The sequence below is a fragment of the Oryx dammah genome, unplaced genomic scaffold, assembly GCF_014754425.2.
Source record: "Oryx dammah isolate SB20612 unplaced genomic scaffold, SCBI_Odam_1.1 HiC_scaffold_13, whole genome shotgun sequence".
In the NCBI taxonomy this organism is placed as follows: Eukaryota; Metazoa; Chordata; class Mammalia; order Artiodactyla; family Bovidae; genus Oryx; species Oryx dammah.
The window spans coordinates 39,260,251-39,282,720 of NW_024070197.1; the positions used below are offsets into that span (position 1 = coordinate 39,260,251).

The 22,470-nt window shown below is 55.4% G+C and overlaps 2 protein-coding genes and 1 long non-coding RNA gene across 3 annotated transcripts; 1 reads left to right on the top strand and 2 right to left on the bottom strand.

The window, feature by feature from the left end:
• The first annotated feature begins 509 nt into the window (after nt 1-509).
• On the top strand, nt 510-13,351 carry DOK4 (docking protein 4). Its single transcript, XM_040253910.1, has 9 exons — nt 510-677; nt 6,117-6,369; nt 9,694-9,801; nt 9,959-10,073; nt 10,326-10,445; nt 10,535-10,724; nt 11,385-11,523; nt 11,685-11,808; nt 11,921-13,351. Exons 2-9 carry the CDS (start codon nt 6,304-6,306, stop codon nt 12,037-12,039), a joined length of 981 nt encoding a protein of 326 aa, XP_040109844.1. The 5' UTR covers nt 510-677; nt 6,117-6,303; the 3' UTR covers nt 12,040-13,351.
• On the bottom strand, nt 6,255-8,165 carry LOC120873141. Its single transcript, XR_005723389.1, has 3 exons — nt 8,019-8,165; nt 7,507-7,822; nt 6,255-6,338 (listed from the first exon to the last, which is right to left on the bottom strand). It is a non-coding gene; the product is annotated as an uncharacterized LOC120873141 (long non-coding RNA).
• On the bottom strand, nt 13,310-21,731 carry POLR2C (RNA polymerase II subunit C). The gene is made up of 9 exons (XM_040253914.1): nt 21,568-21,731; nt 21,340-21,389; nt 18,813-18,881; nt 18,618-18,670; nt 15,886-16,014; nt 15,467-15,518; nt 15,168-15,336; nt 14,937-15,011; nt 13,310-14,342 (listed from the first exon to the last, which is right to left on the bottom strand). The coding sequence occupies exons 1-9, from the start codon at nt 21,651-21,653 to the stop codon at nt 14,198-14,200; spliced, it is 828 nt and encodes a 275-aa protein (XP_040109848.1). The 5' UTR covers nt 21,654-21,731; the 3' UTR covers nt 13,310-14,197.
• Nucleotides 21,732-22,470: the final 739 nt, after the last annotated feature.

Below are 22,470 nucleotides of genomic sequence, written 5' to 3' on the forward strand. Positions count from 1 at the left end.
GATGCAGCTACTCGATTGTGCGGGGTGCGGTGGGGGGTGCTGGAGAGGGGCGATAGAGGGTCCCTGGGGGTGGGGGTCCTCCGGAAGGCTAGACTGAGAAGGGCCCAAGGAGTCCTCTAGGGGATAGGGGAGCAAGGGATGTGTGTATGATTCCCATAGAAATGGAGAGAGGGTGGTAGGGATTTGGGGACTGGGAGCTGATGTGGAGTTCAGATTTCGGAGGCTGAGAGGCGATGTGAGACTGCGACTAGGGGCCCAGGAAGGGAAGGTGAGGCTGAGCCGGGGCTGAGGAGGGCCACCTGATGGGGCCCACGGAGGCAAGCAGGGAAGGGCGGCAGGGGTGGAGGTGGGAGGAGGCGGGGAGGGCAGGGAAGCCGGGGCAGAACTTGGTGTCCCTCAGCTCGGAGGAATACGGCGGGGGCGGGCCGCCAGGGGGGACGGGGCGGGGCGGAGCGGAGCGGCGAGGGTGAGCGGGCGGCGGGGCGGCTCCGCGGAGTCCCAGCTGGAGCCAAGCTGGACGGCCGCGCCTCCCTCACCGTCCCCGCCCGGAGCCCGGCGCCGCCGCTGCCCGGCCGCCCCGCCGCCCCGCCGCCCCCGCCGGCCGCGCCGTGACGCGGGCATGAGCCTGGCCTGCCGCCCGCTGAGCCAGCGCCCGCGGCAGGGGCCGCGGCGCCCAGGTAACTAGTGGGGCGCGAGGCGGGGAACGGGGCCTCAGGTCGCGCAGGAGCCCTCCAGACCCTCGGCGACTCCTCCGTGAGGACTCTCCAAGCCCATGGGACCTTCCTACCCTGTGGGGGTCCTCAGGGGTCCACTTCCAAAAGCCAATCCCTGCCACCGGAACTACCCCTTGAGCCCCACCTTCCCCCAGCTCTCTTCTCCAGGGGACCCCAGGTCAGGGCTTGACCTCACACCTACCCCGCACCTACGCCACACCTAACCCATCGGAAGAGCCCAGGCCCTTGTGCTCCCTGGCCCTGCCATCTCAAAGGGGCACAGCTCAGCTCCTCATAGCTTGCCTCCTGGCACCCTATCTGCTTTCATGGCCTCTTACTCTCTCAGTACACCCCCCGCCGCCCGCCCCTAAATTCCTAGAGACTCTCCAACTGCCCCACCGTCCACCCCACCTACAGATGATTCCTGCCCTACAGCTTAAACTCGCAGCCAGCTGCCCGCTTTTGTTGATTGTTTCTGCCTGTTCCTGGGGTCCTGTTCACTCTCTCCCTCAGGACTCCCAAAGTCCAGCTTCCCGTTAAATGCTTGCTGTCACTGCAGAGGGGTATGAGCGGAGGCCGGCGCCTGGGCCATGTCCCAAGCTGTGGCTCCGTGGCTGTTGCCAGGAGATTCAGATGGAGGGTTTCAGGTGTAGGGGTCTGAGAGTCAAGGGCAGTGACAGGCGGGCAGGATCCACAGCAGCGATTTGAGGCTGGGCTTCGTTAGTGCAAAGTCCTTTCTTGCCCCTTTCAAGAGTTGTGGCTCCAGTGCAGGCCAGCCCTGTCCCCCAGTTGGGATGGGTCTCAGGAGCTGTGCCCCCAGTTGTTTGTCCTTCTGAGCCTGGGCAATGGTTACTTCTAGCTCTTCTCTCCCAGGCAGGGCAGCAGAGCTGGGCATGATCTCACCCAACAACCAGGGCCAAGGTGGGCCCACCCAGCCAGGCCCGAACACGGGGTCAGCAGTGCTGTCTCCCCCCGGGTCAGCTCTGAACCAACCTGTGGGTCCGGGGCCCAGGAAAATGGGAACCCACCGCTGCCCACATGTCTTTGGAAGCTGAGCTGGGTCTGACCAGGTGGATATTGGTGGTGGTGGTGGGAGAAAGGATGAAGAGGACAAAACAAATCCTGGAGATAATTACGTTTTCAGCCCCCGTGTACTGAGTACCTACTCTGCACTCAGCAGTAAAGAGTCCACCTGCAATGCAGGAGATGTGGGTTTGATCCCAGGGTTGGGAAGATTCCCTGGAGAAGGGAATGGCTACCCATTCCAGTATTCTTGCCTGGGAAATCTGATGGACAGAGGAGCCCAGCGGGCTACAGTCCATGGGGTTGCAAGCGTCGACACGTCTGAGTGACTAAACAACAACACTGTACTGGGCTCCATTCTAGATGCTCGGATGGAGCTGTTAATTAGAGGAGGCTTAGCCATCAGGGAGCTGACATTCTGGGATGTTGTTGGAGACAGCCAAGCAAACCAGCAGATGAAGAGGTAAAACCTATAGGGATATGTGGGGACAGTGGAAGCTGGGTGTGGTGGTAGAGGCTGACTGGGGGCTCCCTTTGGCCAGGATGGTCAGGGAAGGACTCTCTAAACTGATGGTCTTTAAACTGATGTGGTAGAATGAACCTTGGACCTTCTGAGGGAACAGTGTGGTATAGGCAGGGAACAGCAAGTGCAATGATCAGAGTTAGGCATGTTGAGGAACACCCCCCCCCCATCCCCTGGCAGTGGGGAGATGAGGCTGGAAGGGTGGGTGGGGGACAGGAGGGAGACCAGCGGCAGTGGTCTGGAGACATAGCACCACCGTCCTGGCCGGAGGGCCCAGAAGACAGTGACAGTGACTGTTCTGATGTCTCTTTCTGCCAATCTTCTCTTCCGAGTTGGTTTTGGATCTGACTTTGCCACCCACTTTCAGACCTGCGGTGTTTCAGGTGGTGGTTGCTTGTGAGGATTTGCAGGGGTGGAGGAGGTCAGGGATGGGGCCCTCCGGGGAAGGGAGGACCTCCTCCTGGCCCTTGATAGCCATCACTTGGGGGTGGAGAGGACCGGGTGGGGGTGGGGGTGGGGGATGGGAAATGTCCCTGGTGCTGGAGACAATCCGGTTGATAGGATCTTTGCCAGCGGGTGGAGACACCGAGCCGTCAGTGAGCCGGGGTCCAGGCAGGGCTGTCCCCAAGCCCTGATAAGATCCGATCTGTCGCGGGGTTGGGAGGCCCAGCCAGGCCGACAGCCACTCCGGCTCAGCCATTGGTTGCCAGCAGCAGCAAGTAGCGTTTGTTCTGGAGCCAAGCCTCCAGGCAGAATCCGGGTCCAGGGAGGGAGTGCTTAGACGGCCGTCCCACGGGGCAGGTGGGCAGTGGCCCTGCCCCACCCCTCTGCTGGGCACCAGGGAGTGTCCTACCCTTTCCGCACAGGATGCCTGCTCTTCCTGGGAGAGGGGGGACATTTCAGAGTCCAGCTCTCTGGAGGAGCCAGTGGTGTCCTGGTCGGGGCAGGTACCATTTGTGGCTGAGCAACCACATTGATGCTAGGCTGGGAGGAGGAATGGGGGTCCTTACTCCTTCCCCGTTGAGGAGCTGTGTTGAGAGGGTGCTGGACACCCTGCTTAGCCTCTCAGAGTGCTCAGAGCTGACCTGATAGACCTGAGACCACAGTTAGCGGGGTGTCTTTCGTGCTGCAGGCTTGTGAGGCACCAGAGCTGCTGCGGGTTCAGTAGTGATGGGGAAAGTGGCCCCAGGTGTGGTAAGGGGAGGAGGGCTGCAGGGGGCGCCTTCCTGGTTCCTGCCTGCTGTGCTCAGCCACCGCCATCTCTTGATGCCTGATTGGGTCTGCACAGGCTCAGCCAGGGGGCCACGTCCTTTGAGGGATTGGTTGGTTCTGGGTACCAACCCCCAGATCCCATTGCCCATCAAATGTGTAAGTCTACCCATTGACCCTTCCCCCTCTCTCCCCGCCTCCCCAGCTCTCCTGTGCTGTATCACTCTGGGCCCCAGCTTGGGTCTTGCTCTTGCATATTTATTTGGAACCAAGTAAGGTCAGCACCACCTGTGACTCTAGGCCAGTGTGAGCTGCTGGGTGCCCTGCCACCCAGGCTCTCCCTGGAAGGTTACTCTTCCTGCTGGTTTATTTCTAGGGCCTGGGGCCTAGGGTGGGGTGTGGACCTGTGGACAGATGTGCCAGGGGTACTCCCGAGAGCTTGGTGGCTGCAGTCACTCAAGGGATACTGCGGGGAAGGTAACAGGGAGAGGCAGGTAGGAGCAGGCCTGTGTCGGGCAGGTGGAAGGCTGGGTTAGGGTGATCTCACAGCACTTGGCTGGGCAGCAGCTCTCGAAATACAAACAGCCCTTTGGGTTTTCAAGGCAGATGCTCTTGGTCCAGCGTGGGCAGGCAGGTGCCTCAGGGATTCATTTCCTCATTTTAAATGCGCTGATTTATCTTTTCTTAAAAAAAAAATTTTATTTTACTGGTGGGGAAATTGAGGCGCTGAGATGTTAAGAGGCTTGCCCAGGACCTCTTGCCATTGAATGCATGTTCCTGGCTGGGCCACATCCGGAGCTGCCTTGGATGAACCGGGGGCCCCGTGCGTGCTGGTCAGTGTGTTCTGAAAGAGGTCTCCCTTGCATGGCCCCTCAGCCAGTGGCCGGCTGGCCATCATCTCAGAGGGGACTTTTACAGAGCCGGTCCTTGCTGGGGGAGTCAAGGAAGCCCCAGATGGTGGAGACAGAGCTGGGAAAGCTTGTTCATCTCCGAGTGCCAGCACCTGGGTCTGGCAAGGCTGTTGGGGGGGTCAGTACCAGGGAGGGACCCCACAGCCGACCTTACAGGAAAAAAACAGATCACTTGGGTGTGGCGGGGTCTTAGCCCCCAGGGACCTGGGAGAGAGGGTGTGGATGGGCACGGAGGCTGCTGAGGGGTGCTGAAGGGGCTCTTGGGGTACACGGGGCATAGAGAGCACTACCCTCTGTGTCCCTTCGCCTGTTTGCATGTGCGCACTGGGGTAGTCACATCTGTTCCTTGTTAGGGACTCGACAGACAGGCCTCCTGAAGATTAATTAATGCCACGCTGCTGGCAGCTCCAGCAGGACGCTTGCCCCAGGGTCCTGTCCTGGCAGCACAGATGCCCAGCTGACCCCAGCAGTGCTACCACATTCTCATCCAGAGACGCGGGGGGCCATGTTGCGGGCACAGCCCTGCCCCAAGCCTGGGTGGCAGAGAAGGCTAAGGCAGTGGTGAGTGGCCAGAGCCAGGTGGCAGAGCATCCCATCCCCACGCCTGCCTCCATCACCCGCTCCGGAACTTATTTGTCCCTGGCTGAAGCCTGGACTTGCTCTGTGACCCTGGCCATGCCGCCTCTCCTCTCTGGGCAGCTTGCTTTTCCCCAACCATAAAATGATCTGAAATGGACGTTGGGCTGGGTCATCACTGAGACACCCCCCTCCGCCAAGTCTGAGTCTTTGTTATCTGCCAACCTGCCTGATTCCAAGAGCCCCTGGTGGCACCCCTTTTCCAGCTGCATATGGACTTCCTGTTAGTCCCCCTCAATGTGGTCCAGCTGTGTCCTTTGCTCCCAGCCCAGGTGTTTGCTAGTTCTCCGTGTAATTAACTCCTGCCTGGGTCCAGGACACGGGACACCGAGAGTCCTGGCAAGACCCAGTGCCCTCACAGACCAACCTGGCCTTGCCAGGGCAAGGCAACCACTTCGACAGTGGCCACTGCCAGCCTGCCCAGCACATTCTTCAGGCTTATCTGCAGGCCCGTCCCATTGGACTCTGCCCTCCCACCCAGGAAGCAGCACCCAGACAGGCTGCTGAAGAATTCCAGGGGGCAGGGAGAGCAGGGTTTGAGGGGATGGTTCTCAGACTCTAGCCTGGAGCTGGGGAGATCCAGGTATAGCACAGAGTGGGACAGAGGTGGTGGGGGTGCTGTCTGCTGAGACCATGGGGTGGATCATCTGACCTCAGGGAGCATGGTCCCAGAATCTGTGTTATCTCCCAGGAGCCCGTCTCTTGGAAGGCTTCCCACAGGGAGGTGCCCGGGCAGGAGGGGGGCTTCCTGGAAGCCTGCCCCTCAGCTGCAGCAGGAGCTAGGGCCCCGCCGGCAGCTCCTTGGCCACCTTTTCCTCTGCCCCCACCTCCACAGCAGGAGCTGGAGCCCGTCCTCCCAGGAAGGGGTTAACCGTGTGAGGGAGGGGACTGGGCTAGACCATTTTCCTCGTAGAGGCCTCCACCTCGGGTTTTCCTGAATGGTTCTGCCATCCTGGGGTGGGGAGGGAAGGGAAGGAAGAAGGGCGGGCTGAGGGAGGAAGGGAGGGGACGAGTGTGGGTAGAGGAAGGAAAAAAAGATCGAGACAGCCAGGGGAAGAGAAAGATGTCACTGTCTAATCTCCCTGTCATTTTTATTTCCAGCAGGCGCCGGGCGAAGGAGCTGCTAGAACAATGCTGAGGCGGGCGAGGTGAGGAGCAGCTCCGTGCAGCAGCCCCGTCGGAGGATCTCAAACAGGTGATCGGAGGAGCCGGGGAAACCGAGGCCACCTGGGCATCCCTCCCCTCGGCGCCCAAGAGAGACGAGCCTCAAAGACACAGTGGAGAAACCATGGCGACCAATTTCAACGACATCGTCAAGCAAGGCTATGTGAAGATGAAGAGCAGGAAGCTCGGGGTGAGCCACCTTCCGAGGGGCCCTCGGTCTGGCATCTGGGATGTCGGGGGTGCGCGGCCACCCGCCGGTTCCCGGCCGGCCATCGTGCATGGCTGGTCTCTCGAGGTTTCTGGCCGGCGGGCTGCCTGGCATGTGCCTGTGCCCGGCTCTGCCCACTGCAGCTCCCACCCCAGCCCGGCTGGCTGGAGTCCCGGTGGCTGGGCCAGCGGTGGTGGCCGATGGGCAGGCGGCTCCCCTGCTATTGTTGAAGTTGTCGCCCGGGCAGTGGCTGGAAATGCTGGGCTATATCTGAGCTGAGACCAGCTTGTCACTTCCCCTTGCCATCACCTCCTCGTCTCCCCCTCCCCTCCCCTGGCCTCTTTTCTTTAAAGTACCTCATCTCTCCTGCTTCCCGTGGCTTGCTGTGTACCGGCATTTATTTATCTTTGGTTGTTGCTTCTACGGTTGAAGTATTGGCCAAGGAGAGTGGTTGGTTGTTGGGGGTAGGGCAGCGGTACGAGGGGCACAGAAGCTGGCATTTATGTGGTTTATGAATGAGAACCTGGGCGGGATGGCCCGTGGCACTGGGCCCGGCTGCTTTCCTCCCAGGTTTTGGGGGCTTGGAGTGCCTATGGAGATGAGGCCTCAGATGCACCTTTGCAGGGTATGCACCCTCGCCCACCCCCTACTGGTGAAACCCCCACAAAAGGCATGAGCAGGGGCCCCAGGGACCAACTTAACAATCTTGGTGAGGTTGTCCCAAGAGCTGCCTTTATTCCCTGACCCTCCCCGCTCTCTCCATTGAGGGGCCTCCCTAGTAAGACGGAAACCCTGGCCTCTGAGATGGCCCAAGTCTTGTGTTTACCTGGGCCTCCTGCCCGCCCTCCCCCCTCCCCTCCCCCATGGCCTTGGTGGGAGTCGGGGTGCGATCTGACTTTCAAGGCTTCCTGGCTCAGCAGAATGGGCTGGCGAAGGAGGCGGGCTCTGATACTCAGGGGCCCCTGCGTGGGTACCAGACAGAACAGGACTGGCCTTGGAGCAGGGTGGTTCTTGCGCCCCCTTCCACTCCTGTGGCCCCCACCCCCAGGGCCCCTGCTGGGGGCTCTTCTGTCCAGGCAGGGGGCAGCCACTTAGCTGGTGGGCACATTGGGGTCTTACCTGGATTTGGACTGTGTCCCAGCCTGGGCCCTGGTGGCCATCAGCCACTGTGTTCTTGCCCCAAGAGAAGGATGGAGCCCACTTGGAGCACAGAATGAGGAGAAAAGCTAAGGCTGCAGTGGGGAGGCAGGGGCAGGGGCCCAGCTTCTAGTGTGGCTCCTCCTTCCCCAGGGCCCAGACCTGTCAGGGTCTTCAGGCCCCCAGGGGCCCGCTGGGCTGAGGGCCGGTCCAGAGCAGAGTTTACCAGGAAGCCAAGGCACTTGAGGTGGCCACTTGGGCTCAGAACCCGGCCTGTTTCAGGGGGAGGCCCGGGAGCCTACGGTGGACACAGTCAAGGGCAGGATTTAGGAGCTGGGCTGTGGCCAGGCCCCGTCTGGAGTCACCCCCACTCAGGGAACTTGACTTCCCCCTGCAGATCTGCTGTGAGGGGCTGGGGCCACCCGGCCATTCTTGTCTCAGCCCACAGAGGTGAGGGGGAAGGGCTGAAAGAGACCAGGAGCGGGCCCTCCTACCTGCCAGGGCTTTCCTCCCAAGGCAGCGCTGTGGCAGAGCGTTTCTGAAGCGCTGATCAAAGACCTGTGAGAAGTGGGGAAGGAGGGCTCTTGAGCGCAGTGGCTCCCTGGGGCTCTGTGTTCGTGCGAGTGTGTGTGCGTGCGCGGGTGTGCATGTGTGTGTGTGTGTATCTTGTAACCAGGCAACCAAAGCACTCAGGCCCCCAGGCCTTCTGCCCCTGCAGGCTGCACAGAGCCCAGCCTGGCAGGGCATGTCTGAGTTGGCAGCATTCATTCATCCATCCATCCATTCACGGTCCCTACACATGATCATTCACTTGTTCAGCAGGCTCTGTTCACGAGGCTACTGGCATGTGAGGATTCTGAGAATAAAATACAGTCTCTGCCCTAAAAGAGCTGCTCAGCTTAGAGCTGAGGCCTGCTGGGGTTTATGTGGACAGGCCGAGGGCTGAGCCAAGGTCTGGGGGGCAGGGACAGACATGTCTCCTAGAGTCTCCGGAGCCTGAAATAGCCTGGTGTGAGTAGCTTCTCAGGATGGAGACTGCCTCGGCCCACTGCACCCTGGGAACCTGACTGCCAAGGACCTGGTGCCCACATAGCAAGGCAAAGAGGAGGGCCCCTCAGTCTCCACACTGCCAGTGAGAGGAGCGCTGGAGATTCCGGGGAATGGCTCTGCCAGCCTTCTGGAATGCTTGCTGAAAGAGTAGGTACACCCCAGCTGGACTTTGGGCTGGAAAAGAGCCGTAGGAGGAAGAGTCAGAGGCCCAGGCAAGTGGCTAGGACCACCAATGTGGCAGCTCCCCGCTCCCTGGCTCCCTTGCCTCTTGGATGGAGTCCAGGAAGCTATAGAGAATTTAGGTGGATTTAGGCAAGGGTCACTGGCGGTGGTTGGGACAAGGAGTGATGAACCTTGCTGGGAAGACTCTGTGCTCTGGGGTGATTCCAGGTTCCTGGCTCTGCTCCTTGACCTCTGAGAGCGCCTGGTTTCCCAGCTGGAGCAGGAAACTAACCCTGGTTCCCTTCATTCCCAGGATGGTCAGTGAATGAAGAGGTCCTAGAGACAAGAGGGGGTGTTACCTACATCAAGAGCTGTCTCCTGGCTCTAAGAACAAGGGCTGTGGTGATGTGCAGGCTGGGAGCGGGCTCAGGCCTGATTCCTGTCCGCACGACATTGCTTCTGTCCTGGCTGGTGCTCTTGGGCAGAGCCTTAGTGCAGTGGTTTCCCGGTACGGCCTTGGCTCCAGGCAGCCGGTTTTAAATACCAGTTCTACCATTCATAAGCTGTTACTCAACTCTTGGGTGCCTCAGATTCCATCTGTAAAGTGGAGATGATAATAGAACTGACCTCAAGAGTGACCCTGAGATTAAATGTGAGGAGTGCTAATAACAAAAAGCACAAATAAATGTTGGCTACTTAGGTTAAACCCAGAGCTGAACTCATAGTAAACAGTAACTCAGAAGCACCTTTTATGGAGCCAGCCAAGAAATGATTGCCTTTTCAACTTGGGGAGGGGTCTCTTCCCCAGTGGTGTCGGCTGTCCTAGGTCTCCTGGGCCTGAGCCCCCTAGAAGGCTATGTGGCACTGCCCCTCGTGGTAGGCAGGGAAAACTGCAGGGTCACTTTGGCTGCGCTGGGAGTGGTCCAGGGTCCATCCCCCTGCCATCTCGCCCCACAGATCTACCGGAGGTGCTGGCTGGTGTTCCGGAAGTCCTCCAGCAAGGGGCCCCAGCGGCTGGAGAAGTATCCAGACGAGAAGTCCGTGTGCCTCCGAGGCTGCCCCAAGGTTAGGGGGCCTGGGCCCTAGCTCCCCAACCTGTAAGCAGTGATGATCTGTTCAGAGTCCTGAGGGCCAACAGGACCCTCCTGGGGGTGGCAGAGCTGCGGGGGATGTAGCAGGAGGTGCCCCACCCTGGCTGAGTCCCCTGTGGATGCCGTGCCAGGTGACAGAGATCAGCAACGTCAAGTGTGTCACACGGCTCCCCAAGGAGACCAAGAGGCAGGCAGTGGCCATCATATTCACCGACGACTCAGCACGGACCTTCACCTGCGACTCAGGTGAGGGGAGGGGGCTGCAGGCGGTGTGCTGGTCAAGGTCCAGTTGGTAGGGGGCAGAGCCAGTCTAGCTCTCCTGATGGGGTGTGAGGTGTGGGGAGGAGGGCGCCCCCCAGGATGAGGTGGGCAGGCGGGCAGAGTCCACTGGCCTCGCCCTCTCTGCTTTGCGTGCAGGGACTACTCCGGCTGAAGCAGGTGGGGTGGGCTGCCGAGGGCCCCTGAGTTGGCAGCATGATGAGATACTGTTTTCTCCAGAGCTGGAGGCAGAGGAGTGGTACAAGACACTCTCTGTGGAGTGTCTGGGGTCGAGGCTCAACGACATCAGTCTGGGAGAGCCAGACCTCCTGGCCCCAGGAGTGCAGTGTGAGCAGACAGGTGAGGCCTGGTGCTGGCACAGGGTGGGGGTGGGGGAAGGTCCCCCCACCCCCCGAAAGCTCCAGGCCCTCTTGTCCTCTCCCCTCCAGATCGCTTCAATGTCTTCCTCCTGCCCTGTCCCAACCTGGACGTGTATGGCGAGTGCAAGCTGCAGATCACCCACGAGAACATCTACCTCTGGGACATACACAACCCCCGCGTGAAGCTCGTCTCGTGGCCCCTCTGCTCACTGCGCCGCTATGGCCGGGATGCCACCCGCTTCACCTTTGAGGCTGGCCGGTAGGACCCACTCGCCTCACCACCCTCCAGCCATGGTCTTGATGATGGCTGCCATTCCCTTGTGTTGGGCCCTGTGCTGAAAGCCCATTTATCAGCGTAGCATGCTGAAGAACATCATATTCCCATTTTACTGAAGAAATTGAGGCTCCCAGCAAGTACGTCAAAATCTCAGGTCAGATGCTGGCACTGGCGCTGACCTGCTCTGTGATGGCAGACCCGTGTCTATTTTCTTATCTGTCATATGGGATCATGAAAGTACCTAGCCTCATACACTGGGTGATGATGGTGAGGACTGGGTGTAGCTTGCACTCTGGAGCAGCCTGCCTAGACTCCAATTCTGTATACTCCACCATGTAACTTTGGTTGTTACTTAGCTTCTGAATGCCTCAGTTTTCTCATCTATAAGATAGTTTGAGAAGAACTGTAGTAATTAGGAAACTAATTGCACACAGACCAGGTGGTGGAGAAAACAGAATGGATTAATTCTTGTAAAGCATTTAGACCACCACCTGGCCCATGGAAAATGTTCAGCACGTTTGAGCTGGGTGGTCAGGCCCTCAGGTAATAGCCCTGCCTGTTCCCAAAGGAGAGCCTGACTGAGCATGTCACATACGTGGGACGTGCCCACCACCATGCTCTCTGTGCTCCCTGTGTCCCCAGGATGTGTGATGCTGGAGAAGGGCTCTACACCTTCCAGACACAGGAAGGGGAACAGATTTACCAGCGGGTCCACAGTGCCACCCTGGCCATCGCCGAGCAGCACAAACGAGTCCTGCTGGAGATGGAGAAGAATGTGAGGGTGAGGCCGTGCGTGTCAGTCCAGGGTAGGGGGCGGCGGGCGGGCAGTCAAGAGGACCGGGAGAGTGCCAGCCGTCTCCAGCTCGTGTGTATGGCAAAGGCAGGCAGGGTCTTGGGCTGGCCGCCCCTGGGCTTAGCCGCTGACCCTTCTCTGCCCCACAGCTGCTGAGCAAGGGCACAGAACATTACTCATACCCCTGCACGCCCACTACCATGCTGCCCCGCAGTGCCTACTGGCACCACATCACAGGTTCCCAGAACATCGCCGAGGCCTCCAGCTTCGCCGGTGAGTCACTGCTGTGCGTCACCCCCACCAGCCAGGCTCTGTGGAGGACAAGGTGTGCTGGGCAGGGGTCTTCTGTCCTGGGCCCAAGTCCTCAGCCTGTGTCTGTCTACAGGTGAGGGGTATGCGGCAGCCCAGGCCAGCTCAGAAACGGACCTCCTCAACAGATTCATCCTGCTAAAGCCAAAGCCCAGCCAGGGGGACAGCAGTGAGGCCAGGGCCCCTTCCCAGTGACGGGAGAGCTCGCGTGCCTGGACGACCACTGGGGCTGCCTGCAGGGGCTGTGGGCCAGGAGCCCAGAGAAAGGGAGCAAGCTGTCCCTTCTCTGCCCCCAAGGGTGAGACTGGACCAAGGCAAAGGGCTGGCCACGCCACCTGAGCATGTGTGAGGGGCTGGAGCTACCATAGGACTATATACGGTTAATGATTTTAATATATATGGCTTATGACATTATTCTATATTAATAAGATTTACCCCTCTGTCCCTCCCTGCCACCACATACACATCTTTTATCCCCATGACCAGGCCACAGTCAGGGCTGTTCCTGAACGTGAGGGCGGTGGTTTTTCCTGTCCCCCAAGGGGTACCAGCCCTCCTGCTTTGGGCCCGAAGAGGGAGACAGTCCGCACTCCTGGCGCCTGCTCTTGCTGCTGGCTTTCCCACACAGCCCAGGGGTGGAGACGGCAGGTGGCTTCTCGGTCCCTCTGGGCCTGGTGGCACAGGAAGGATCCGCGCTTACACTGTGCCACTCGGCAGCCTTGCACTTGGGAGTTTTACGCAGAGGTGACATCTGGCTGACACCTCAAGTGAAAATCTGGTTTTAAAGTGGTTTCTGCCCAGGCTCTTCCTGCTTCGTAGGCTGAGAAGACACCCTGGGGGCAGGGTGCTGATTACCTCAGCCCAGGGAGGGTGGCCTCCCGAGCTCTTTCCTGCTCCAGGGCCAGGCCGGCCCCCAGGAGGACTGCGGGGTCGGGTGAGCACCCTGCTGCCCCCTCACTGACCAGGTGGGCAGCACTCCCGTGGAGGGTGCCCCCCTGCCCTGTGTGGCCTCCCTCTGGCCAAAAGGACTCAAACACCAAGACCGCCCCATTTCCTCTTCTCCACATGGTGCTGAGGCTCCCTGCTGAAACGCAATTAAAGCAATTGATTTTCTAGTGCTGGTATTTATTGACTACCGTGCAGAAGGGCTATCTTTCTACTCACATCAAACCTTTGGTTGTGTGTGTGTTGGGTTTTTTGTTCTTAATATTTTAGGGTTCTAATCTGTGAGAACAGACCCTGATGTAAATAACCACTATTCGAGTCGTGGCAGGAGGATGGTAAAGCAAGAGGCCCCTCCAGACAGAGCCCTGGAGCCAGGGAGGGGCCACGGCCCGCTCAGCTCTGAACCTGACCCAGGGAATGACCACCCCAGGAGTAAGCTAGCCTGAAGGAGGGCACCCAGAGGCCACGGGGAGGGAGGCAGAGCTGGCTGGCTCGGTTTGTGGCTTGATGACGCATGAAGGAGATTACGTACGTTGTGCTCTTTATTGCCAAAAATAAAAACTTTCAAAAGACAACTACTGTTAATAAATAACCCTTCCTTTCTGTACTAGATTTCCGGTTTTCTCCAGGCTTCTCCTGCCAGGCTGCCTAATTAACTGCGTTGGGTGTGTGCCTACCAACAGGGCTAAGGGGTCAAGGCCAGATCTTCATTAAGGTCCTTGTCCTCTTCCCCGCCCCCCCCACCACACCCACAAATTAAATCATCCGGCCATTGTTGGTGAAGATTGAAACTGATGGGTAGAGAACAAAATACAAGGTTTACTGGTGGGAAGATGGGGATAGCCTGGGACTAACACCACTCTTGAGAGGTTCTCAGATTCAGGACACTTGAGAATCTGAGTGAAAGATCAATAGGATGGCAGAGGCAGGGACTGGAAGGGCGCTTGGGCAGCCTGAGTGAGGATTCCAGAGTCAGTCCCTACACACAAGCCTACAATGGTGAACACTCCAACTTGTGAACAGAAAGGGTTTTAAGTAAAGAGCTGGAATGACCCAAAGACGAGAGTCCAGCTCAGTGGTTGTCAACAGGGGAGCCCTATGGCCCCCGAGGCACGCTGGGAGACCGGGTGGAAGGAGTGTTTCAGGGAGCACTGCTGCCAACCCACAGGCAGGCCCAGGGACGCTAAATGAAGGGGGAAACTGCCCTGCCAGCAACGGCAGTGGCAGTCCTGGTATCTGTAACCAAGCAAGGCTGGGACGGACCTACCCCTCCCCACTGCTGCCTTGCTAACTGGTACTGAAGGCTTGCCAAGAAACTTGAGCAGCAGCTGTCCAGTCCCCAGGAGCCAAAAAGAGTCTCAGAAGAGACCTGAAATCCAACTGTTTTGCTCAAACAGGTGAGCTGCAGCTAGTTTATGGTGAGGACGTCACTCTGGATCTCGTGGCTTAACTGGGTCTGTAAATCACTCAGCTTCTTCTTTAATCCAGAGAGGGCTGAAAGTACGATGGTCTCGGGGCGCAGAGAGCCACAAGATTCCACATTGTAGTAAAACCTGAGAGGCAAGAGTCCAGTGAGAGCTCTCCACAAAGCATTCAGGCCAGTGGGCCCCAGCTTTGGCCAAGGGCCTCCCTCCCTTCTAGGTCCTGACTCCTTTCTCCCCATGAATTTGACCTTGTCCCAGGGTTGACCTCCATCCAGCTTCTTAAAAACAGTGGTCCCAGCGTACTCTGTAGGACCTCAAGAGGGCCATAGCTGCCTCAAAAAGATATTGTGTGAAAAATCTCAGGACACTTGTGTGTAGACCCACTCCACACTGAGGGGAAGGAAGATAACTAAGCAGTGCCTCCTGCTCCAGCGTTTCCATGTCTGTCACTAGAACGCTTTGGACAGTTTGGGGCCCTAGGGTTGATCTTAGGTTGACCTTTCTTTGGGGGCTGAATAATCACAACAGGAACAGTCTGGATAACCAGAGGGCCTCCTTCTCCCAGTAACCAAAAGGGGGACTTAAGGGGGGTTCAGCAGTTACCTGCCCTTCCTCAGCTGAGGGGAAGTGGACAGGAGGGAAAGGGGCTCCCTAACTCAGAGGCTGCACCAGACCTGTATGTTCTTACACACGTGACCTTCGAGTGCCAAACCAGGGTCTTACCTCTCTGGCTTGCCGTTGGGGTCGTAGGGGGCCTGCGACTCATCCTCATCCAGCTCTGAGTACTCACTCTTTGGCCTAAGGTCAAACAGAGGTCAGCACAGGGTTGCTGTGGCCAGCACATGGCCGCTTTTGGGACCCGTGTCTCATAGTCAGGCTGCCCCATCTGGGTCACTGGGAGCCACTTCCACACCTGCCCACCCAGCCGGCCCTCAACTCCCACCAGGAACATACCATTCCTCCGGCTTGGGGTACACCGTGTGCCTGAGGGCATTGTCAGGGTCATACTCAAATGCCACTCCTGCAGTTGGGTTCCACTTGGCGTGCTCCTTGCCAAAGCCTTTTTTGGCATAGGCTCGCAGTCTCAGCTCCTGGCCCTTTCTCAGCTTGACGATGAGAATGTCTGTGGGGACAGGTGAGAGTCAGTTGAGGGCCGGCAGAGGCACAGTTCTCTAGGTCTGACCTGCAGCCCCTGGAAGACCAGACAACATGAGAGGCTGGGTCCGGTCCCTGCCTCTCTCGGGGTGCCTTACCATCCTGCTCCACATAGTCGTTGGGGTCATTATCTCGGTTCCTAGATGTCACCTGCAGGGAGTCCAAACAGAGGCATTTATTAGCAGCTGCTCATCTCACCCGGAAATCTTCCAGCACCTCCAGGGATCCCATCCGTGCTGGTGACTGGCCTCTAACCCCTATCTCATGGCTGTGACAACCTCCTCAGTCAAAACAGTAGCATGGTCTTCAAAAGGGTCCTAAGGGGGCAGAGGGCCCACAGCACCAATGTTTCTGCCCATTCTGCAAGGGTCCAGAATCATTAGTACTTCTAAGCATCAGGCTCACATTAAGGCAGAGGGTAACATAGGGAAGTTGGCATCTTCTAAGAATCCACCCCAATCTGGCCCACTGGAGCCAAGAGAACAGCAAAGGTCCCAACAGGGAGGGCCTTCCTGACCGGAATGACGCGGGGACTGTTGGAGATGAGGTCTCGAGACGTGACGTGACGCGTCTGGTCTTCGTTGCACCGCACGTCCAGAGTGAACTCCACTGAGCACTCGGGGCAGAACTCTTCACACGTGCAGTCCTGAGGCGGAAGAGAGACAGCAGTGAGTCTGTGGAGAGACGATGAAGTCTGCCTTGGCTCCCCCTTTCTCATGCCCTGTCCCTGAAGGTTCTTCATCTGATGAAAGGGTGGCTGCAGCCGCCAGTCTCTCAGCTGTGTCCATCTACACACCACTCTTGGGCTGCTAAACGGCTCTTCCTCAGAGAACCAAGGCACTAACAGAGGAGCCTTTCATCCCGCACAGTTCAGGATCCATGAGCTGGAACTAGCTTGGGAATGCAATTACCACTTAAAACAATCTAGGGGACAATAGAAAAAAGTACCTTTTAAGCTCCAGACTACTGACCTTTTCTAAAAAAGTTTCACACATTCACAAAAGCAGAGAAAGGTATAACAGACTGCCACCATGTACGTATCACTCAGCTTTAATAATTCTCAAGTTTGTTATTCTTTAAACTGATTCTTGAAACACTCCCATCTTAAGAGACTAGCTGCTACCATTTAACGTCAGGCAAGAAGAGAGGTACTAGAATGTAGTCAAGCAAACTGTTCTCCCCTCATATTAGTGAGGAAAATGCAAGCTACTTTTGACGTTTTCAAGATGATGAAGGAAATCTATGGGCCACCCCTGGCCAGCCTGTAATCACACACAGGTGGGACAGGAAGGCAACCTGGACCCTTGAGATGGAATCATTCTTAGAAATATAAAATTAAGGAATCAAAATGTAATGGAAGACAAAAATATAAAAAGGTACGCAACCTAAAAAAAAGAGAGAGAAGAGTCTGTTCAAGAAATCAAGAGACTAAAGAGGTGTAACAACCAAATGCAATGCATGCATCACAGATCCACAAACAAAAAGCCAATGAGGGGGAATTCCTCGGCAGTCCAGTGATTAAGACTCTGTCCCTTCTCTGTCAAGAGTGTGGGGTTCAAACCCTGGTGGGGGAACTAAGACCTGGTAAGCCAAGCAGTTCAGCCAAACCGAAAAACAATTATGGACATTTTGAAGATAACTAGGAAAACCTGAATTTAGACTGTATATAGATAGTACAAATCTACACTAGTTTTCTTAGGCTCAGTACTGTGGTTAGGTAAGAAAATATCCTTATTTTTAGGACACACATGCTGATGTCGTTAGGGGAGAAGTATCATGATTTCTGTAACGTTCTTTCAGGTGGTTTAGCAAAAATCACAACATCTGTATGAAACATAAAGCAAATATAGCAAAGTATCAACAACTGTAAATTAAAAGTGAAATGAGAATGAGTATGTATTCTATTTTTAACTTTTCTGCAAATTTTAAGAAAACAAAACCGGAAAATCCACACCATCTTTATTCAGTAAATGCAATACTAGAAAAAAACTTAATGGAAGGAACTGTTCAGTCATGGGGCATGGACTAACTGCTCTTCAATCAGTGGTAGAACTGTCTTTACCAATATATGTGATGTTTTATTTCTTAAAAACAGACTCTGGGGACATGAAGCAAAAAATGATGAAATGTCAAAATGTGACAAGTGGTTTGGCGGCAGCATGCCTATTTGTTTTATTAGCTCCACACTTTGCTGTGTGCTTGAATATTTAAAAAAAAACACATATATGGACTTCCCTGGAGGTGCAGTGGATAAGAATCCACCTGTCAATGCAGGGGACACAGGTTCAATCCCTGGTCCAGGAAGATCCCACATGCTATGGAGCAACTAAGCCTGTGCACAACAACTACTACTGAGCCAGCAAGCAGCAACCACCGAACCTGTGTGCCACAGCTACTGCCGCCCTTGAGCCAGAGGCCAGTGCCCGCAACAAGAAAGCCACCACAGTGGAGGTCTGCACACTGCAACCAGGAGTATCCCCGCTCGATGCAACTAGAAATAGCTTGAGCAGCAACAAAGACCCAGCAGAGCCAAAAATAAACAATTAATAAAACAAACAGCAATGCACATACACATTTAGAAAATATATCAAATTAGCCATTAGCACACCAAAATGATGTGCCCCTGGGAATACCAGAAAAGGGGTCGATTCAGGACCACCTAAAGCCATCAAGAAGGAATACTCTCAGGCTGTCAACTAATGCAGCTCTGGTGAAAGGATGCAGGTAACCTAATCCTACCCTACACATTCCCTAGTTCTGAGCCCATTAATGTATCATGGAAGCGGCAAACACCACCCCAGGGGAATGGAGCCATGTTTCAGGAAGACAACCTATAGGGTGAGGCATAAAGCTGGCAGACAGCTGCTGCTCTGAAAAACAGTTCTCACTGCCTCTGCTCCTTGTCCTCACCCACTAGCCTTCTGTTGACACCCTTTAGCCTCCTAGGCCCCTGTCCCTGGGAAGAGATGCTCTGGAAAACATTGCACACCAGATGCTGCAGAGAAACAGCTCCACCCATTCGGTATGAATGAGTATCCAGGTGTATGTCCCCTCTAGCTAATGAGACTCTCTGATGCCCCTTGAGCCTCATCGATCTGTGGTCCCATCAGAACCAAAGACTGATGCCTGCCTTGGGCTCCAGACATCTCCACACTGTCTTTCTAAAAGCCGAAATCGAGCTGGCTGGAAAAACTCTCCTTGGGGACTGAGTTCCCTGCCTCCCCCAAGCTCCCCAAGCACACAGCATACCCGGGAGTACTGCAACTTGTCCACAATGTCGTCACTGGTGAGAGGGATTAATCCTGGAAGACAGAGAAAAGCACACTGAAGAAGGCAGGGGCCAAGCTGGAAGGAGAGTGCAGAAGTCCCCTTGGGGGTGAGGACGCTTCCTCCTCTGACACTGGCGCAGCCCCCTCCCTGTAACTCTCCAAACCCAGCACTCACCAAGTCTGTGAGCAATGAACTCGTCATGAAGGACGGAGGAATTGGCATCAATCTGAACCCAGTCAATCGCTACAGAATGAAGCAAGCAGAAAAAGCAGACAGGCAGATTAGCCACCAAATTTTCCAGATGTAAAAATCATCTGAAAGGGTTAGTTGCTCAGTCCTGTCTGACTCTTCACAATCCCATGGACTGCAGCCTGCCAGGCTCCTCTGTCCATGGGATTCTCCAGGCAAGAATACTGGAGTGGGTTGCCATGCTCTTCTCAGAGAATCTTCCCGACCCAGGGACTGAACCCCAGGGGCTTCCTGCACTGAGGCAGATTCTTTAGCACCTGAGCCCCTCCAAATCATCCAGTGCTTACTAAATTGCAGAGGCCGAGTCAGGCTGCCAGAGACTCTGATTTCACAGCTCTGGAGTGGGGCCCAGAAAGCTGCATTTTAATAAGAACCACACACTGCACCGCACTTCCTTGCTCAGGCAGTTATGATGCAGAGAGTTCCCTGTATTACCCCAAAAACACTGACCTAAAGATACCACGAGAATGGGAGCGTGTTTCTCAGAGCTGAATATTTCTGTGGGAAGCACTTAAATCTGCTACTCATGCCAACACCAGTAAGAACACAAACTATTTGGGCACTTGAAAGTTGGACAAACCTCAGAGAAATAACATAGACTTATGGCCCACATCTCCTTTTGTGATATAATGACTAGATTACCCAAATTAACACTTTATTATCATTCAACCAAATCATGTTTACCCAATTCCTTTAATGGGCAAGGCATACTAATCCCTACTAGCCATGAGCGAGGAGAAGAATTGCAGTGTCACACATAGTTGACTTAAACACATTTACTCATTCATTCATAAATATGTGTACATAAACAATCAAATTCAGAAGTCAAAAGGCAGTGAGACCAACTGTTCAATGAGGGGCGTAGACACTAGGAACAGAGGACCAGACACGACCAGACCCCCACCTGCTTGTCCTTCTGCTTCCTAAACCTGAGCCAAGTAAGGACTAAGAGCCAAGCTTTTCTGTCTCTGCCTTTCCCACTGGCGTGCCTTTAACCTTTCCTGTGCAGGATTTAAAATCCTGTGAGCTTCCTATAAACCAGGCCCTGCCCACCCTCTATGATACAGAGATGAATACTCTCTCCCGGGAAGAAGCTACTCTCTCCTGGAACTCTGTCCACACTTCTCTTAAGACACTCGTCAAAAAAAAAAAAAAAAAAAAGACACTCGTCAAATTGTGTTATATCTGTGTGCATCTTGCTTCCACCTCAAGATTCAAAATTTCTTTGGGTCTTCAGATGTCTTAATTTCTGTATTCCTAGCTGGGGTCTGGATTGCAAGAGGTGCTTCATGCTACATGGGAAAAGTGGCGCTTGAATGTCAGGGCTGCACCCTAAAGCACAGCTGCCTCATTTCACTCATGATGAAACTAAGGTCCTGAGACCCCACGGGGTGATTAGGCAGAGAAGGAGAACCAGCACTCCAAGCTCTGAGTTGAAAAAGTCTCCGGGGGGTGGTAATGGTGGAAAAACTACAATGTCCTCTGCTTACCAACCAACTGGCCTGTTCATCTCCTTAGGAATTTGCACACTTGATGTGGTAACTATGGCTTACATCTCTTTTTCCTAAACCAAAGTCTGAGTTAACACTCAGAAAATATTTGTAGTATATCTGTAGACAGGCAGAACACCCAGTGAAAAGTGGCTGGAACAAAAGCAGAAACAGATCCTTTCTCCTTGAAGCGTCAAACCCACTGCAGCTATGGTTCTCCTTAAACCCTAAAAGAATCTGCCTGCAAATGCAGGAGAAGCGGGTCTGATCCCTGGGTAGGGAAGATCCCCTAGAGAAGGAAATGGCTGCCCACTCCAGTATTCTTGCCTGGAGATTCCCATGGACAGAGGAGCCTGGTGGGCTACAGTCAATGGGGTCGCAAAGAGTCGAACACAGCTTAGCAACTGAAGATGACCTCCTAGAGAACTCTGTACTTCACAGCTCTGCGTTTCCAGTGCCTAGCACCACTGCCTGGAGCTTATATGCTCCCAAAATGCAGCTGACGGAACAGATTCACATTACCGGGCAATGGAGACTCACTGAACACAAGGCACAGAGATTATTCTCCTTAATCGTTACCGTCGCCCTGACAACTGCTGTTGGCGTCCGAACATTAGAGAGGGGGCTGCAACAGAGTTTAATAGCTTGCCCAAGTTTCGCAGCGATAGTTAAGTGAAAACAGTTTCTGAGTCCCAGTCCACAGACTCCTGAGCCCATGCGCGTCACCAACGCACGGAAAATAATGGAACTAAATAAATAGCCCGTGGGAGCCAGAGAGGTGGCCAGAGTGGCCCTGGGCCAAGGGCAAAGGGCCCGATCAAGTCTCCAGCACGACTGTCCTCTTAGCGCCCCCAATCCCTCGCCCAAACCAAGGCTGGGGGCAGGAACTGCAAGGTAAGGGGAGGAGTGGGGTGGGGGGAGAGAGGCCCGGTAGCCCTGGCAACGAGACTGGGGTCGCTTACCTATTATGGGCACCTCAGCGATGAAGACCCTCCGGATAGAATTTGCCACCCTGAGGAATGAAAACCAAGCGGCGTGTGGGCACCGCAGCCTCGACAGGCCGGGCTCGCGCCCCACCGTGCCCAAAGCGGAAGCCCTGGCCCGGGAGCCAGTTTTGAAAAGACACGACGTCCCGCAGGCTGGGACCCCGGCTCTCCAGAACCGCCAACCTCTTCCCCCAGCAGTCTTACGCCAGGTCCGTGTTCTCGATGATGAACTTGACATTCTCGTCGGTGAGCTCCGTGATCCGCACTGTGGGCTGGTTGGCGTACGGCATCGCGCCCCACCGCTCGCTCGGCCTGTTGTCAGCTCTGCCGGGCCTGCGCCAACTCCTCCAACGGAAGTCCGTCAGCGGGGCCTCGCCACTGGGGCGGAGGGGCGCTCACAGCGCCGCCTGCTGCTCGGAGGCCTGAAGTTTTCCACCCACCCCTCCCACCTTCTTGAAGAGGCACCAGGTTCAACCATTCAGAGGGCGATTTGGCAAAGCATGCACACGCCCTTGATTCCACAGTAACACTAAGAATCCATACTGCAGAAACATTTGCAGGTGTAAGCAAACATACATGTACAGGGACGTTCACTGCAGCTGCTGCTGCTGCTAAGTCCCTTCAGCCGTGTCCGACTCTGTGCGACCCCATAGATGGCAGCCCACCAAGCTCCGCCGTCCCTGGGATTCTCAGGCAAGAACGCTGGAGTGGGTTGCCATTTCCTTCTCCAGTTCACTGCAGCAGTCTCTGGCAAAAGATAAATAAAACTTGCCCATTGACAGAGACTTGGATAAATATACAAACACAGGAATACTGTAACGTTTTTTAAAATAATGAAGTGTGTAAATTTATGGAAGAAGAAAAGTACAGTTGGTCCTCCATATGCAAGGGTTTTTGAATCCAACCAACTGAAGATAAAATTCCATAAAGTTCCAAAAACAAAACAAATTTGCTGCACTTTTATATAGCATTTACAACTATTTACCATAGCATTAAACATTGTATTAGGCACTATAAGAAACCTACAGATAATTTAAATTCTATAGGAGGGCACACGTAGGTTACGTGCACATAGTAGGCAGTGTCTTAAATAGCCTGCAAAGAGGT

Coding starts and splice junctions, on each gene's coding strand:
- POLR2C (XM_040253914.1), bottom strand. CDS start 21,653: ATGCCGTACGCCAACCAGCCCACAGTGCGGATCACGGAGCTCACCGAC. Junction 18,882..21,339: donor CGCTGAGGTGCCCATAATAG/GTAAGCGACCCC, acceptor TTCATTCTGTAG/CGATTGACTGGGTTCAGATT. Junction 14,343..14,936: donor CCCAACGGCAAGCCAGAGAG/GTAAGACCCTGG, acceptor CTTGCCTCTCAG/GTTTTACTACAATGTGGAAT.
- DOK4 (XM_040253910.1), top strand. CDS start 6,304: ATGGCGACCAATTTCAACGACATCGTCAAGCAAGGCTATGTGAAGATG. Junction 9,802..9,958: donor GCCTCCGAGGCTGCCCCAAG/GTTAGGGGGCCT, acceptor ATGCCGTGCCAG/GTGACAGAGATCAGCAACGT. Junction 11,524..11,684: donor AGATGGAGAAGAATGTGAGG/GTGAGGCCGTGC, acceptor TCTGCCCCACAG/CTGCTGAGCAAGGGCACAGA.